Source organism: Ursus arctos, unplaced genomic scaffold (genome assembly GCF_023065955.2).
Source record: "Ursus arctos isolate Adak ecotype North America unplaced genomic scaffold, UrsArc2.0 scaffold_4, whole genome shotgun sequence".
Taxonomy (NCBI): domain Eukaryota; kingdom Metazoa; phylum Chordata; class Mammalia; order Carnivora; family Ursidae; genus Ursus; species Ursus arctos.
The window spans coordinates 1,848,922-1,866,772 of record NW_026623056.1 but is presented as its reverse complement, the minus strand read 5'-3'; the positions used below and the strand labels follow the sequence as shown (position 1 = coordinate 1,866,772).

The following is a 17,851-nucleotide window of genomic DNA, read 5'->3' as shown; positions in this document are numbered from 1 at the left end:
TGAAGAATACTGTCAACATGGGTTAGAATTATTTTTATGATGAAAGTATACTTAACATACAGTGTTGTGTTGGTTTTAGGTTTACAATATAATAATTCTATAATTGTATGCATTACTCAGTGCTCATCAGGATAAATGTACTCTTAATCCCCTTTATCTATTTCACCATTCCCCACCCACCTTCCTTCCGGTAACCACCTGTTTTCTGTATTTAAGAGCCTGGTTTTTTGTCTGTGTTTATTTTCTTTGTTTTGTTTTTCAAATCCCACATATGAGTGAAATGTGGTATTGGTCTTTGTCTGACTCACTTCACATAGCATTATACCCTCTAGATCCATTCATGTTGTTGCAAATGACAAGATCTCATTCTCTTTTATGGTTGAGTAATATGTACATGCAGACACACACACACACACAAACACATCTTCATTATCCATTCATCTATGGATGGACATGCTTAGGTTGCTTCTGTATCTTGGCTATTGTAAATAATGCTACAGTAAGTATATGGGTGCATATATATTTTCAAATTTGTATTTTTGTTTTCTTTGCATAACCTGAAAAGGCCCTCAATCACCAAAGCAATTTTGAGCGAGAAGAGCAAAGCTGGACATATCACAATCCCAGATTTCAGGATATACCACAAAGGTGTAGTAATCAAAACAGCATAGGACTTGCACAAAAAGAGATACATAAATCAATGGAATAGAACAAAGAATCCAGAAATAAACCCACACATTTTTGGTCAATTAATCTAGGAAAAAGGCAAGACTATACAATGGGAAAAAGACCATCTTTTCAACAAATGGTACTGGGAAAACTAAACAGCTCCATAATAGCTCCATGCAAAAAAATGAAATTGGACTGCTTTCTCACACCATACACAAAAATAAACTTGGAGTGGATTAAAGTCCTAAATGTGAGACCTGAAACCATAAAAATCCCAGAAGAGAACATAGGCAGTAATTTCTTTGACACTGGCTATAGCAACATTTTTCTAGATATGTCTCCAAAGGCAGGGGAAACAAAAGCAAAATTAAACTATTAGGACTACTTCAGAACAAAAAGTTTTTTGTACAGTGAAGGAAACCACGAACAAAACAAAAGGCCAGCTATTCAGTGGGAGAAAATATTTCTGAATGATGTATCTGATAAGGAGTTAATATCCAGAATATGTAAAGAACTTACACAATTCAACACCAGAAAACAAACAAATACTTCCATTAAAAATGGGGAGAGGACCATTTTTGGGGAAATGCAGGTCAAAACCGGGATGAGATATCACCTCATATCTGTCAGAATGGTTAAAATCAAAAGACAAGAAATAACAGGTGTTGATGAAGGTGTGGACAAAAAGGAACCCTCAGGCACTGTTGGTGGGAATGCAGATTGTGCAGTGACTGGAGAGAACAGTGTGGAGGTTCCTCAAAAAATTAAAAATAGAATTACCATGTTATCCACTACTGGGTAAGAATTTTTGTTTCAAATCTGAGGTGTCATATTTTATTTGAATAAGAGCGTAGATACCAGATTTTAGATTCAAATTATCAGTCATTGGTAGGTTTCTCATAGAATTTAATGTTATGTTGAAATGAAAGCAGCCTTTGAAAAGGATAAGAAAAGAAGCAATTTAAAATTGCTAGTATTGTGAACAACTTGAGTATTTGTTTAAATACACAGAAGCAATCCTTTTTTTGTTTAATATGCCTGTTTTCTTGAATTTCTAGAAAGTTTTATATTTATACTTAGATGCATATTTTCATTTATCCTATAGAATTTAGTTTGTCTGTTTCTTTATATTTTCTCAGAACACTGATTTTATCTTAATTTTTATCTTCTACCTCTACTACAAAATATTGAATAGTTTAAATTCCCAAGCATCACTTTTTCCATGCATCATTGATTTGTAGGAAATTTCTAGCAGCACCTGAGAGCCTCTCTATATTAATCTCTAGTGGAAACTAAACTGGATCGTGTCATTAATACTGCCTTAATTTTGCTGAATTTTTACCCTCAAATACTCCCTCTCTTTGTAATGCTGTTATTAAAGTACTAAGAATTCAAATATAGACTTTTCTGATTCTATAGTATCAATAGATGAAATCACATGCTTTATAGTTGTTTGTGTTGTGAATTTGATTACTCAATTAACTGCTTAATTTTGAGATTGCTGACTTCTCTGACAATAACAGTGGTATATGCATAGGTGTTGTGATGTGTCTATTTTTTCTTCTTTTTGTTAAATATTGCCTTTGTGACAAGTCTCAAAGTATTTCCTAGTTCTCAATGAAAAATTTACAAGTTCTCTTTCCAAGTAAGGGAAAAGAAAACAGCTCTGAAATATCTCTTCCTTAATCCTTACCACATTGATCAAAGAACATATAAAAACCTCCTTCATTTATCAAACATGTTTCTACTGAGTCTCTGTTTTATTTTAGGCATTTGAAAAAGCTTTGGGAATGTAAGAATAATAAAGACAAAACTTCAGTGTTCAATAAATTTATCTAACATTTTTGGCTTTTGTGTCTGTCACACAATTAGTTGCTGAAATTGCTTCTATAATTCACTTACTTGAAAAATCAGTAAAAATAGGGGAACCTGGGTGGTGCAATCAGTTAAACCTCTGACTGTTGGTTTCTGCTCAGACGATGATCTCAGGGTCCTGAGATGGAGCCCTGCAGTGAGTTCCGTGCCCAGTGTGGAGTTCTCTTGAGATTATCTATCCTACTCCCTCTGCCTCCCCACTTGTGCTCACTCCTGTACTCTCTCTCAAAATAAATAAATGTTTAAAAAAATTAAAAATTAAAGGCTGTAAAAATAAAAACACTTTTTTTCCGTTCATATTTTGTGTCTAATTAGTTCTTAAATGTCAATTCAATTTTCCTATCTTTGCTTATAAAATTTTAATAAGGAGTACATAAGCCTATGAATTAGTCTTAATATAATTCTGAGGATAACAAATGCCAAAGAGGGTTTTTTTTTATGATAATGGTGATAGTAGTATAAAGTGTGCCCCAGATGGATAAAGATGAAAATATGGCTCATTTCTTTACACTTTCTAGCATCTTCCCTAAACTTTTTATGGTAGATCATACTGTTGTCATTAAGGGAAATCAGCGAGCTTAAATCTTCACAATATGTATCTTTCTGTCATTAAAAAATCCAATGAATAAATAATAGTGAAGTCCTGTTATTAGTCAAGTACCAAACTAAACATATTCCCATCTCTTGCCATTTTTAGCCATCACCAGGGCACTGAGAGGTAGGCATCATTCTATGCATGCTACAGCTAAGGAAACTAGGGCTGCAATAATTTAAATGACTTGTAGAAGATTCGCTTGATTTGTAATTCAAAAAAAGTTCTTTGAACCCACATTATTAGGTAATTGCTCTCTGAATTGCACTACTATATGGTAGTGGTATGATAATGTGATGAAGCAAACTGATATATCCCATTAGTTGTTGTTAGGCAGTTACATAAATTGGATTCACTCTAATTCATCTAACTGATAACCCTCTAAATATTTTTTGAGAGTAAGAAACATATACATTCCTTTTTTAAAATTTTTTTACTATTTTTTTTCTAACACTTTAGATTATATGTTCAACATTATGGAGTTGAGTTAGTAAGTTTTGTTATCTTCCCCTAATAGGGTATTGAGTTTTGTTCTGGGATATGGTTTATTTTTTTGTGGATCAGCTTAATCTTTTAAGGCTTCTTTTTAACTCTTAGACGATATGGTTTAGAATAGCTTTTACTTTGGGGTTAGATTAGTCCTACTTTAAGATAGGGTCTTTCTGGGATCTCCTATGAGAGCTCCGAGTGCTCATTGACATCTCTCCACTCCGATGGGGTAGAATTCTAACATTCCAAACCCTCTCCAAGCTCAGGCAGTTGTTTTCCCCAATAGTCTTCCTGTTCTTGGCCCTGCAGAATACCTGCACAGGTGCGTGCGTGCGTGCATGTGGGGGGGTGCTGAAGACCCCGGGTTCATCTCTGCAGATTTTTATAGCTCCTTCTCTGCCGCAGTTCCCTCTGGAACGCTGCCTTACAGATTGGATTCAGTGTGGTAGCTCCAAACTCCATTCTTTATCTGCTGTGTTCACTGAGACTTGCAAGTGCTTTGGAGGTTCCTTTTCATGCTCCATGGTCTGGAAGGTGCTACTGGCTGAATTTAGCTTCTCCCAGTGATCACAGTCTTGCACTGCCTGTAGTACAATGTCTGAAAATAGTTATTTTGACCTATTTTTCTTTTTTCTTTTTTAAAAAATATTTATTTTTTTGATGTAAATTTCGATGATTCATTAGTTGCATATAATACCCAGTGCACCATGCGATACGTGCCCTCCTTTTTTTTAAATTTTTGTTCCAAATTTTATTACAAATATTTTCACACATACAATAAAGGAGAAATACTTTAAAGTGAATACCCATATACTGCCGCCTAGATTCTACCAGTAGCATTTGATAGATTTGCTTACCACATACCTATCAATCCACCCCTATTTATCCTTCTTTCAATTCATTTTTTTATTTTTATTTTTTAATTTTTTAAATTATATTATTTTAGTCACCATAAAGTACATCCCTGGTTTCTGATGTAAAGTTCGATGATTCATTAGTTGCCTATAACACCCAGTGCACCATGCAATACGTGCCCTCCTTACTACCCATCCCCTCTGGGTAGAGGCCCCTCCCCTCTGAAGCCCTCAGTTTGTTTCTCAGAGTCCATAGTCTCTCATGCTTCATTCCCCCTTCTGATTACCCCCCCTTTCTCTATCCCTTTCTTCCCCTACCGATCTTCCTAGTTCTTATGTTCCATAGAAGAGAGAAATCATATGATAATTGTCTTTCTCTGCTTGACTTATTTCACTTAGCATTATCTCCTCCAGTGCCGTCATGTTGCAGCAAATGTTGAGAAATCGCTCTTTCTGATGGCTGAGTAATATTCCATTGTATATATGGACCACAGCTTCTTAATCCAGTCATCTGTTGAAGGGCATCTCAGTTCCTCCCACGATTTAGTTATTGTGGACAATGCTGCTATGAACATTGGGGTGCATATGGCCCTTCTCTTCACTATGTCTGTATCTTTGGGGTAAATACCCAGTAGTGCAATGACTGGGTCATAGGGTAGCTCAATTTTTAACTTTTTAAGGGACCTCCACACTGTTTTCCAGAGTGGCTGTACCAACTTGCATTCCCACCAGCAATGTAGGAGGGATCCCCTTTCTCCACATCCTCTCCAGCAATTGCTGTTTCCTGCCTTGTTAATTTTTGCCATTCTAACTGGCGTAAGGTGGTATCTTAGTGTGGTTTTGATTTCAATTTCCCTGATGGCTAATGATGTTGAACATTTTTTTCATGTGTCTGTTAGCCATTTGTATGTCATCATTGGAAAACTGTCTATTCATATCTTCTGCCCATTTTATGATTTGTTTATTTGTTTCTTGTGTATTGAGTTTGAGAATTTCTTTGTAGCGCGCTGCTGGAGTGGGGCCGGAGGGGGTGGCGCGGGCACCGGCAGCCGGCCGGGACTGGACCCCGAGGAGCCCCGCGCCGAGGGGAAGGGCCCGCCTTCCGCGTGCTGGGCCGGAGCGGAGGCGGCGGTGGGCGAGTGGCCGGGCAGGGTGCAGGGTAGCCGGGCCGGGCCCCCGCAGGCCGGCGCGGAGGAGGCCGCTGGTCGGGTGGCGCGGCGATGCGAGCGGCGTCCGCGGTTGATGGCGGCCAGGGCGGTGGGCGCAGGGCGCGGGGAGGTCAGGGCCCGGCGGGCATGAGGCGGGGGCGCCCTGCTCCTGCTCGGTGCCTTCAGCTCCTTGAAGGGTTTCCAGACCTTTCAGGTAAAAGCCGTTTTTGTTGCTGTGTTTTAAGGAGCTCCATAACCGCGGTCGCAGGGCCGCCCGGGACTTCAAGGGCTGCCGCGGTGCACGTCCTGTTGTATGTTTTCATTTATTCCTCCGCCGAGCGCGGGGTCCGGGGCCTCCCTCGGTGCCAGTTCGGACTGGCCCTCCGCTGCTCCTGCCCTGGGCTCGGCGTCGCCGTCGTGCCGAGCGCGGGGGACCCGGCACGGCCCTGCCGGCCACCGGGCGCCCGCCTGCGGGAGGACAGCTGCGGGACCGGCGTCTGGAGCATGGGCTTCATCTTGCAGTGAAGACTGATATTTTGAAGGCACATTCTTTCTGTGATTCATGTCTTAGCCCAAAGCGCTAACCTTGAAGAGATTTGTGGTTGGGTTTTTGGTTTCTAAGAAGGTCATAGTTTTTCCTCTTTTTCTTTCGTTTTTTTTCTCCGACGAGGGAGGGGCCAGGGGCTGAAAACGGACACCATGCTCCCTGGTACAAGTAGAGCGGAGCTTCAGTTCCCAGGGTCCTGAGAGCCAGCAGAGAGCATCCGAGCATCCGACCCATCCGACCGTGAAGTTGGGAGGCCCTCCTCCCACCTTTCTTAAAAATTGCAGCCGACTCAGCCCTGATCAAGACATCAAAACTGCAGGATCCTTGTTCTGCGGAGACACTGAGAAACCATGACTGTGAGGTTACCCCAGAGCATAGACAGGTTAAGCGGCCTGTCTTTGGGAGATCCGGCGCCTGAACACAGGTCCCCTTCCCACCTCCGCCAGCCCTCCGACACCTCTGAGACAGCAGGTCTTGTTCAGCGCTGTGTCATCATCCAGAAGGACCAGCATGGCTTCGGCTTCACGGTCAGTGGGGACCGTATCGTTCTGGTGCAGGCTGTGCGGCCCGGAGGGGCAGCCATGAGAGCTGGTGTCAAAGAGGGCGACCGGATCATCAAAGTCAACGGCACCATGGTGACCAACAGCTCACACCTGGAGGTGGTAAACCTTATCAGATCTGGCGCCTATGTCACACTGACCCTCCTGGGCTCTTCCCCCTCGTCCATCAGTGTCTCTGGGCTGCAGCAGGACCCTGCCCCCGCCGGAGCCCCCCGAGTTGCCCCTGTGGTCCCACCGCTGCCTCCGCCCTCACCTCTGCCCCCCCCCGCCCCCTGCAGCGCATCACGGGGAGGGGGGGGCCAAACCACTGCAGGATCCCGAATTCCAAAAACATGCCACCCAGATCCTTCACAATATGCTGAGGCAGAAGGAAAAGGAGTTACAGTGTATCTGTGAGGTATACAGCCGGAATCCTGCCAGCCTGCTGGAGGAGCAGATCGAAGGTGCCCAGAGGTGTGTCACTCAGCTCCAGCTGAAGATCCAGCAGGAGACGGGTGGCTTCGTGGACATAGCCCCCCTATATGGTGACACCAGCCAGAGAGCATCAGAAGGCCAGCTCTCTCTGGACTGCCAGGAGGGGGACAGCGGCTTGGATGCTGGGATGGAGCACTTCCCCTCCCTTAGTGAGGCACTGATGAATTGGAACTTGGCACTGTCAGACCCTGGGCTGGGCAGTGCCCGAACCTCACCTGTGATCATGGCCAGGCTGGCCCAGCACCACCGGCGGCAGGGCTCGGACGCACCAGGGCCTGGCACCAGCGAGCAGGGCGCAGACCAGAGCCCGAAGCCTTTAATTATTGGCCCAGAGGAAGATTATGACCTGGGTTATTTCAACAACGAGGGCGACATTATCTTCCAGGACCTTGAGAAGCTGAAGGCACGGCCCGCTCACCTGGGCGTTTTCCTGCGGTACATCTTCTCTCAGGCCGACCCCAGTCCGCTGCTTTTTTACCTGTGTGCAGAAGTGTACCAGCAGACAAACCCCAAGGATTCCTGAAGCTTAGGAAAAGACATCTGGAATATTTTCTTAGAGAAAAATGCGCCGCTGAGAGTGAAAGTCCCGGAGGTGTTACAGGCTGAAATTGACTTGCGTCTGCGCGGCAGTGAGGACGTCCGCACCACGCTCTGGGAAGTGCAGGAGGCAGCCATGCCCGAGATCCAGGGGCAGATCCAGGACTACAGAACAAAGCACACCCTGGGGCTGGGTAGTCTGTACGGTGAGAATGACCTGCTGGACCCTGTCCGAGAACGCCAAGTGGCCGAGAAGCAGCTAGCCACCCTGGCAGGCATTCTGTCCAAGTACGAGGAGGACAGGAGTGCCCCCATGGATTTCGCTCTCAATACCTATATGGGCTACGCTGGGCTCCATCTCCGAGAGGCATGGCCTTCCGGCACAGCTGAAAAGGCCCAGGCAGCTCCTGACAAGGACAAGTGGCTGCCCTTCTTCCCAAAGACCAAGAAGAGCAGCAATTCCAAAAAAGACAAGGATGCCTTGGAGGACAAGAGGCGAAACCCTATCCTCAAGTACATCGGGAAGCCCAAAAGCTCTTCGCAGAGCACATTTCATATTCCCTTGTCCCCTGCGGAAGTCAAACCAGGCAATGTGAGGGACATCATTCAGCACTTTGAGAACAACCAGCCGTATGACGCCCCGGAGCCTGGGACGCAGCGGCTCTCCACAGGAAACTTCCCCAAGGACCTGCTGGAGAGCAACAGCTCACACTCAGATCCGCCTGGGCTGCTCTGAGAGCCTGAAGGGCTGGGAGGAGCTGAAGTGGTCCCGGAAGGTGGAGAATGTGCCCTGCTCTCGCAGTGATGTGGACATGGATGCAGCCACGGAGGCTGCCCACCTCCACCAGTCAGCCTCGTCCTCTGCCTCCAGCCTCTCCACAAGGTCTCTGGAGAACCCAACCCCTCCCTTTACCCCCAAAATGGGACACAGGAGCATCGAGTCCCCCAGCCTGGGGTTCTGCACAGACGCCCTCCTCCCCCACCTCCTAGAGGACGATTTGGGCCAGCTCTTGGACTTGGAGCCAGAACCGGACGCCCAGAACTGGCAGCACACGTTGGGCAAGGACGTGGTGGCTGGGTAAGCCAGAGGGAGATTGACTGGCAGGAGGTCATCAATGAGTTGTTTGTGACAGAAGCCTCCCATCTGCGCATGTTCCGGGTCCTGGACCCGATCTTCTACCAGCAGATGAAGAAGGAGAACCTGATGCCCCAGGAGGAGCTGGCCCGGCTCTTCCCCAACCTGCCCGAGCTCGTCGAGATCCGTAATTCCTGGTGCGAGGCCATGAGGAAGCTCCGAGAAGAGGGCCCCATTATCAGAGACATCGGTGACCTCATGCTGGGTCGGTTTGACGGCCCTGGCCGGGAGGAGCTCCAGCAGGTGGCTGCCCAGTTCTGCTCCTATCAATCCATCGCCCTGGGGCTCATCAAGACCAAGCAGCGCAAGGAGAGCCACTTCCAGCTCTTCATGCAGGAGGCCGAGAGTCACCCCCAGTGCCGCGGCTGCAGTTCAGGGACCTCATTGTGTCCGAGATGCAACGGCTCACCAAGTACCCACTGCTGCTGGAGAGCGTCCTCAAGCACACGGAGGGTGGCACCGCCGAGCACGAGAAGCTCTGCCGGGAAATCCTTAAGTATGTGAACGAGGCGGTGAAGCAGACGGAGGACTGGCACCGACTGGAGGGCTGCCAGAAACGCCTGGACACCACGTCCCTGGAGAGGGCCAGCAAACCCCTGGCAGCAGAGTTCAAAAGCCTGGATCTTACAGCCAGAAGGATGGTCCACGAGGGGCCCCTGACCTGGAGGATCAGCAAGGATAAGAGCTTGGACCTGCACGTGCTGCTGCTGGAGGATCTCCTGGTGCTGCTGCAGAAGCAAGACGAGAAGCTGCTGCTCAAGTGTCACAGCAAGACCGCTGCAGGCTCCGCAGACAGCAAGCAGACCTTCAGCCCTGTCCTTAAGCTCAACGCCGTGCTCATCCGCTCCGTGGTCACAGACAAATGAGCCTTCTTCATCATCTGCACCTCGGAGCTGGGCCCCCCCCCCAGATCTACGAGCTGGTGGCACTGACGTCGTCAGACAAGAACACGTGGATGGAGCTCTTGGACGAGGCCATTTGGAACGCCACCCGGCGCCCTGGAGCTGCCCGAGTGCTCACCCATCCCCCGCCCCTGGGCGCCCGGGAGCCAGCGCAGCAGAGCCCCACCCCCAGCAGGGTCCAGCTGGACGGCTCAGAAGTGTTCCACAGTGAACCAGAGCCCAGGGAGCTGCCCGGAGCAGGCACTGGGCCCCAGCAGAGGGTTGAGGGGAAGCACACGGGCCTCCTAGATGATCCCGAGCAGGAAGGCAGCATCGAAGGGGAGCTGGGTGCCCTGCCTCACCCCTCCGCATCCCTGGATGGAGAGAACAGGGGAGGCCAGACGAGAGACCCCATCCTCCTGCCCATCCCCGGTCCTCTGTTCATGGAAGGGCTCGCCGACTCAGCCCTGGAAGACGTGGAGAGCCTGCGGCTCCTGATTCTGTGTGGCCTGCTGCCCGGTCGCCGCCCCAAAGTGCAGCCCGCCAGGGAGCCCGACGACGGCCTGACGCCTGCGCCTTCTCTCAGGAGCAGCAGCTGGCGCCCCAGGGCATGGCCCCCTGGGGGTGAAGGGCCAGAGCAGGAGGACATGGCTCTCTGTTCTCTGGAGCAGTGGCCCCACAGGCCAGGAATTCCGGAATCTGGGAGTCTCCCGAGCTGGACAGGAACCCAGAAGAAGAGGCTTTAAGCACCGAGGCGGCAGGAAGTTACATATGCTTTTATGTCAGCATGCCGGCTGGACCCCTGGACTCCAGCACCGAGCCCTCCCAGCCCGAGAGCCTCCCTGCCTGGCGGCTTCGGGGACCCAGTGGAGGTCACAGGCGCCCTCGCCACTCCCCGCCCAGCCTGGTCCTCAGGGACATGGGCAGCATCTTCCGCACCATCGAGCAGCTCACAGTCAAGCTCAACAGGCTCAAGGACATGGAGCTGGCCCACAGAGAGCTGCTCAGGTCCCTCGCGGGAGAGGCGTTGGGCGGCACCACACCCATGGGCGGTTTCCACACAGAGGTGGCTAGATGGACAGCTCCCTGTCACCTCCGGCCAGGGAAGCCCTGGCCTGCGACTCAAGGGATGGCCACCAGCCAGGGCCATGCTCGGAGGACGGCTCCGACGCCCCCCCGGAAGACAGCGTGGTGCCCGCGGCCTCTTCCCCAGGACTGTAACCACCCACTCGTGCTCTGGGGACGGGCCTGAGGAAGGGGCACAGGGCAGTGGGAGCCCAGACCTCCTTCCCGCGGTGGAGGCCGTGGAGAACGGGTCTAGCTGAGACCCCCGGGGGCGCCCCGCATGTCGCTTGGTCTGCTCAGGTCCCGGTCAAGTGTCAGTAGTCTCCCTCTCCTCCAGCCGCCCCCCAAGTGAGCATGCTGACTGCATCTGAAAGGCCCCCCCAGACACGCAGGTGAAAGGAGGAGTCTTTGTGTAAATGCACTTTCTTCCTCCCTCCCCTCTTCGCAGGACCTCGGGGCTGAGGTGGGCACCCCGCTTCTCTCCTCGGAGTCACTTCGGTTTCCTATAAATACGTACGTGCTGTATGTGCGTCTTGCTTTGTAAATAACTTTGACCTGTTTTGTTTCTGTTCCTCGGGGCCGGAGGCAGGCCCAGAGGGACAGCTTGCATCTCCTAGTTAACAGGCCAGCTCCGGAGTCAGGGCCCGAGGGTGGAGCCAAACCTGAGCACCCGGGTCCCCGTGAGCAGGAGGGTGTCCCAGCCCACGTGGCTTGAGAGCCCAGTCTCTGTGGCCTGAGCAGAGAGCTTCTCCCCGCTCCTAGGACTTGTCCTCTCCTGGGAGTTCCTGACCCCACCTCTGTCCACCCTTCCCCACCCTCACCCTAGAGAAAAACCAGTGTATCCGGTAGGGCCCTAAAAACCAGGCCCAGGAGGTGGGGCAGGGGGTGTGAATGCTGGAGTCCCCGCATTAACCCAGGACCATCGCCAGGGGCCACGGCAGCATCGGTAGCTCACCACATGCCAGCCCTCTCCCTGCGGAAGGATAGAATAGACACACTGTGCTAGGTGTGTGTGTGTGTATATATATATATATATATACACATATATATAATATATAAAATATAGCGATGGAAATGACTGTTTTCCTGTTAAAATAATGTATACTCTTATTTTCTTTCTCTCATGGTTAAGATTTTTTTTTAAGAAAAGTTAAATATTCTTCCAAAAAAAAAAAAAGTTCTTTGTAGATCTTGGATACCAGTCTTTTATCTGTAGTATCATTTGCAAATGTATTCTCCCATTCCAAGGGCTGCCTCTTATTTTTTTTTGACTGTTTCCTTGGCTGTGCAGAAGCTTTTTATCTTGATGAAGTCCCACAAGTTCATTTTATCTTTTGTTTCTCTTGCCTTTGGGGATGTGTCATGAAAAAGGTTGCTGTGGCTGATATCATAGAGGTTGCTGCCTATGCTCTCATCAAGGATTTTGGTGGATTCCTGTCTCACATCGAGGTCTTTCATCCATTTAGAGTTTATCTTTGTGTATGGTGTGAGAGAGTGGTCAAGTTTCATTCTTTTGCATGTAGCTGTCCAATGTTCCCAGCACCATTTATTGAAGAGACTGTCTTTTTTCCACCAGATGTTTTTTCCTGCTTTATCAAAGATTAGTTGCCCAAAGAGCCGAGGGTCCATTTCTGGGTTCTCTATTCTGTTCCATTGGTCTATGTGTCTGTTTTTGTGCCAGTACCATGCTGTCTTTGTGGTCACAGCTTTGTAGTACAGCTCAAAATCCGGCATTGTGATGCCCCCAGCTTTGTTTTTCCTTTTCAACAGTTCCTTGGTGATTCAGGGCCTTTTCTGGTTCCATACAAATTTAAGGGCTATTTGTTCCAGTTCTTTGAAATATGTCCTCGGTATTTTGATCGGGATAGCATTGAAAGTGTAGATTGCTCTGGGTAGCATGGACATTTTAACTATGTTAATTCTTCCGATCCATGAACAAGGAATATTTTTCCATCTTTTGTGTCTTCTTCAATGTCTTTCAAGAGTGATTTGTAGTTTCTAGAATATAGGTCCTTTACGTCTCTGGTTAAGTTAATTCCAAGGTAATGTATAAATTTGGTGCTATTGTAAATGGGATGGATTCCCTAATTTCTCTTTCTTCAGTCTCATTATCTGTGTATAGGAATGCAACTGATTTCTGAGCATTGATTTTGTATCCCGCCACATTACTGAATTGCTCTATAACTTCTAATAGTTTGGGAGTGGATTCTTTTGGGTTTTCCATATAGAGTATCATGTCATCTGCGAAGAGAGACATTTTGACTTCTTCTTTGCCGATTTGGATACCTTTTATCCCTTTTTGTTGTCTGATTGCTGTTGCAAGGACTTCTAGTACTATGTTGAATAATAGTGGTGAGAGTGGGCATCCTTGTCGTGTTCCTGATCTTAAGGGAAAGTCTTCTAGCTTTTCCCCATTGAGAATAATATTTGCTGTAGGCTTTTCATAGATGGCTTTTATGAGCTTGAGAAATGTACCCTCTATTCCTACACTCTGAAGGGTTTTAATCAGGAAAGGATGCTGTATTTTGTCAAATGCTTTTTCTGCATCTATTGAGAGAATCATATGATTTCTGAATTTTTGTTTCTGGATAAAATCTAAGACACTGATAGATTAGTGAATGTTGAACCACCCTTGCATCCCAGGGATGAATCCCACTTGGTCATGATGGATAATCCTTTTAATATACTGTTGGATTCTATTAGCCAGCATCTTGTTGAGGATTTTGGCATCCATATTCATTAGGGAAATCGGTCTGTAATTCTCCTTTTTGATGGAGTCTTTGCCTGGTTTGGGGATCAAGGTAATATTGGCCTCATAGAATGAGTTTGGTAGCTTACCTTCTGATTCTATTTTTTGAAATAGCTTTGGGAGAATAGGTATTATTTCTTCTCTGAATGTTTGGTAGAATTACCCAGGAAACCATCTGGGCCTGGAGTTTTATTTTTTGGAAGGTTGTTTATCACTGACTCAATCTCTTCATAATTAATTGGCCTGTTTAAAAAATCAATTTCTTCCTGTTTCAATCTTGGTAGTTTATAGGTTTCCAGGAAGGCCTCCATCTCGTCCAGATTGCTTAATTTATAGTGTAAAGCTATTGATAAAAGTTTCTAATAATCCTTCCAATTTCATTGGTGTTGGTTGTGACCTCTCCCTTTTCATTCATAATTTTATTAATTTGGGTCCTTTCTCTCTTCTTTTGGATAAGTCTTGCCAGTCGTCTGTCAATTTTATTTATTCTTTCAAAGAACCAGCTTCTAGTTCTGTTGATCTCCTCTACTGTACTCCTGGTTTCTAATTCATTGATTTCTGCTCTATTCTTGGTCAACTGCTTTCTTGTGGATTAGGCCTGTCCCTCTGTTGTTGTTCCAGCATCTTGAGGTGAGAATATAAAAACTGCATTTTAGATTTTTCTATTCTTTTGAGTGAGGCTTGGATGGCTATGTGTTTTCCCCTTAGGACTGCCTTTGCAGTATCCCATAGGTTTTGGACCATTGTGTTTTCATTCTCGTTGGTCTCCATAAATTGTTCAAATTGATTTTTGATTTCCTGGTTTATCAAATCATTCCTGAGCAGGATGGTTCTTAGTCTCCATGTGTTTGAGTTTCTTCCTCATTTTTCCTTGTGGTTGAGTTCCAATTTCAAAGCTTTGTGGTCTGAGAATATGCAGGGAATAATTTCAGTCTTTTGGTATCAGTTGAGACCTGTTTTGTGTCCCAGAACATGGTCTATTCTTAGAATGTTCCATGGGTATTAGAATAGAATGAGTATTCTTTGGTTCTGGGGTGTAGTGTTCTATATATCTATGAGGTCCAACTCATTGAATATGGCATTCAAAGCCCTTGTTTGTTTGCCGATTTTCTGCTTAGGTGCTCTGTCTCTTTCTGATAGTGGAGTGTTGAGGTCCCCTACTATTAACATATTTTTATCTATATGTCTCTTTATTCTGGTTAAGAGTTGGCTAGTGCATCTTGCTGCTCCCCTGTTGGGAGCATAGATATTTATAATTGTCATATCCACTTGTTGGATACATCCTTTAAGAATAATATAGTGCCCCTCTGTATCTCTAACTATAGTCTTTAGTTTAAAATCCAGTCTATCTGATATGAGAATTGCTACCCCAGCTTTCTTTTGAGGTCCATTGGCATGAAAGATGGTATGCCATCCCTTTACTTTCAGTCTGAATGTATCTTTAGGTTCAAAATTAGTCTCTTGTAGACAGCAAATGGAGGGGTCATGTCTTTTTATCCAATGTGCAACCCTGTGGTGTTTTATGGGAGCATTTAGGCCATTTACATTGAGACTGATTATTGAGAGATATGATTTTAATGATGCCATGTTACCAGTAAAGTTTTTGTTTCTATAGATTGTGACTTTCTGTTCTGTATCACTCTTGGGGGCTTTTTACCTTTATAGAACCCCCCCTTAATATCTCCTGTACGGCTGGTTTCGTGGTTACGAAATTGGTCAGTGGCTGGCGATTCTGGAAGGTCTTTATTTCTCCATCAATTCTGAATGACAGCCTTGCTGGATAAAGGATCCTTGGCTGCATGTTTTTCTCTGAAAGAACTTTAAAAATACCTCCTCAACACTTTCTCTCATTCCAGGTCTGTGTAGAGAGGTCTGATGTAATTCTGATACCTTTGCCTTGGTACATGAGAAATTTCTTTGCCCTGGCCGCTTTCAATACTGTATCCTTGGATCTAATATTTGCGAAATGCACTATGACGTGACGTGACGTATGTTTGTCATAGTTGAGCTTGGGAGGGGTCCTCTCTGCCTCTTGGACACGAATGTTTGTTTCCCTTGCTAGATTAGGGAAGTTTTCAGCTACAATTTGTTCAATATCTCTTCTAGACCTCTGTTTTTCTCCACCCGCTCGGGGATGCCGATGATTCTGACATTGGATCGTTTCATTGAGTCAGTAATCTCCCGTAACCTACATTCGTGGGCGTGGATTTTTTTAAGTCCAGCTTCTATTTTCGCCTTTTCTTCTACTAACCCATCCTCCAATTTGCTAATACGTTCCTCTGCCTAGGTGACCCTGACCATCAGAGCCTCTATTTTGACTGCATGTGGCTCATAGAATTTTTAATTTCAGCCAGATTCGCTCTCATTTCCGCCCTTAGAGATTCTATATTCTCATTAACATTTTCGTTAATACTTTTTTCAAGTCTACACATCATCTTGACCATTGTTACTCTGAATTCCATTTCTGATAATTTGGTTATATCCATATCCATTAGTTCTGTGGCAGAGGCCACAGTCTCACTGTCTCTTCTTTGCTGGGGGGACTTCTCCTTCTCGTCATTCTGATGAGGAGAGGTTGTGGCCTTGTCCAGAGCCCAAATTATTGACCGGGACCATGGCCATGCACCCTTGTTTTATAGGGATCTTAAGGATGTGGGCCTCTTGATTTTTCAGCCTGCCTTCTGGGGGAGGGGCCTGTCACGCCAATACTCAGGGAACCCCGTTTGGGTAGGGTCTCCGTGTCTACTGCGAGGGGGGAATGGGGATGGGCACCCTGTGAGCTGGTATTTCCAGGCTTTTGTTCTCTGGCAGCTTTCCCTGGCAGTTTGCTGTGCCTCTTCTGAGAGTCAGAGCAGCAGTGGCCGAATCTCAGCCTCTGTCACAGAACAGAGGGGATTGCGGGCCATTCTCCACTGATGATCTGGCCACTTTAACTCTGTTTCTGTTGGTGCTGCTCAACCCTGCAAGTCCCGGGATGTGCGCCCCACACCCGGCGTCCCAGCCCTCACTTCCAGGGCCCGCGCGTCTCTGTCCTTTGTGTTTCTAACAACACCAGCCACCAGCCACCCGCCACCCCCGCGCGCTCCCGGAGGTCCCGGTCTCAGTCTGGTTCCACTGAGCACAACGGAGTTCCATGAGAAGTGTGGTGGCGCGCGTTCCCCAGCTCACGGTTACAGTCTGTTCTCTCGCGGGTGCTGGTCCACGAGTCCACCCGCTCCCCCATGCAGGTGGCTACCGCTTCCCGGCGCCCGAGCGTGGTGGCTCCCTCCCCCTTCCGTTTATCTTCCAATATCTGTGCGAGGTTTCACGGCTCCCCGCTTCGTACCTCAATACTCAGCGCTGGAGATGTTCATTTGTAGAGATCCAGATGTATCTTCCTGCATCTCAGGCTGATTCCGTGGATGTTCAGGCTGGTCTGGTACCTATCCAACTCGACTCAGGGGACCGGCTGAAAAAGGGGTCCCCTACTCCTCCGCCATCCTAACCCCCCTCCTATTTATCTTCTAGAAGTTTTATGGTTTTGCATTTTACATTTGGGTCTATGATCTATTTTGAGTTAATTGTGAAAGTTCAAAGATTCAAATCTAGCTGCTGCTGCCTTTTTTTTTTTTTGCATATGAATGTCCAGTTATTCCATCACTGTTAGCTAAAGAGACCCTCTTTGTTCCATTCTACTGCCTTTGATCCTTTGTCAAAGATCAGTTCACTGTATTTCTGGGAATCTATTTCTGTTCTCTCTATTTTGTTATACTGACCTATTGGTCTATTCTTTTGCCAGTATCACACTGTCTTAATTACTGTGCCTTTATAGGAAGTCTTAAAGTCAGTTCAGGGTAGTCTTCCCACTTTGTTCTTCTCCTTCAATATTGTATCAACTATTGAGTCTTTTTCCGCTTATATAAACTTTAGAATCAGTTGATGCTCATAAAGTAATTTCTGGAATTTCAATTGGGATTGCATTGAATCTGTAAATCAAGTTGGGACATCTAGACAATATTGACATCTTGACAATATTGGATCTTCCTATTAATGAACATTGACTATCTCATCATTCATTTAGTTCTTTGAGTTTGTTTATCAGAGCTTTGTATTTCTCCTCGTAGTTCCACACATATTTTTTAGATATGTAAATATTTAATTTTTTGAGCTGCCAATGTAAATGATATCATGTTTTTAATTTCAAATTCCCTTTATTCATTGATGGTATATAGGAAAGAAATTGACTTTTTATATTGAACTTGTATCCTGCACCCTAATACCACTTATTAGTTCTAGG

General features: G+C 46.5%; 1 protein-coding gene across 1 annotated transcript; it reads left to right on the top strand.

The window, feature by feature from the left end:
• Positions 1 to 6,515: 6,515 nt before the first annotated feature.
• LOC113249297 (rho guanine nucleotide exchange factor 11-like) lies at positions 6,516 to 10,982 on the top strand. The gene is given in 8 exon segments (XM_044380905.3): positions 6,516 to 7,028; positions 7,030 to 8,459; positions 8,461 to 8,822; positions 8,825 to 9,238; positions 9,241 to 9,779; positions 9,782 to 10,427; positions 10,430 to 10,840; positions 10,843 to 10,982. Coding segments are annotated over 8 exon segments (4,446 nt in total). The 5' UTR covers positions 6,516 to 6,524.
• Positions 10,983 to 17,851: the final 6,869 nt, after the last annotated feature.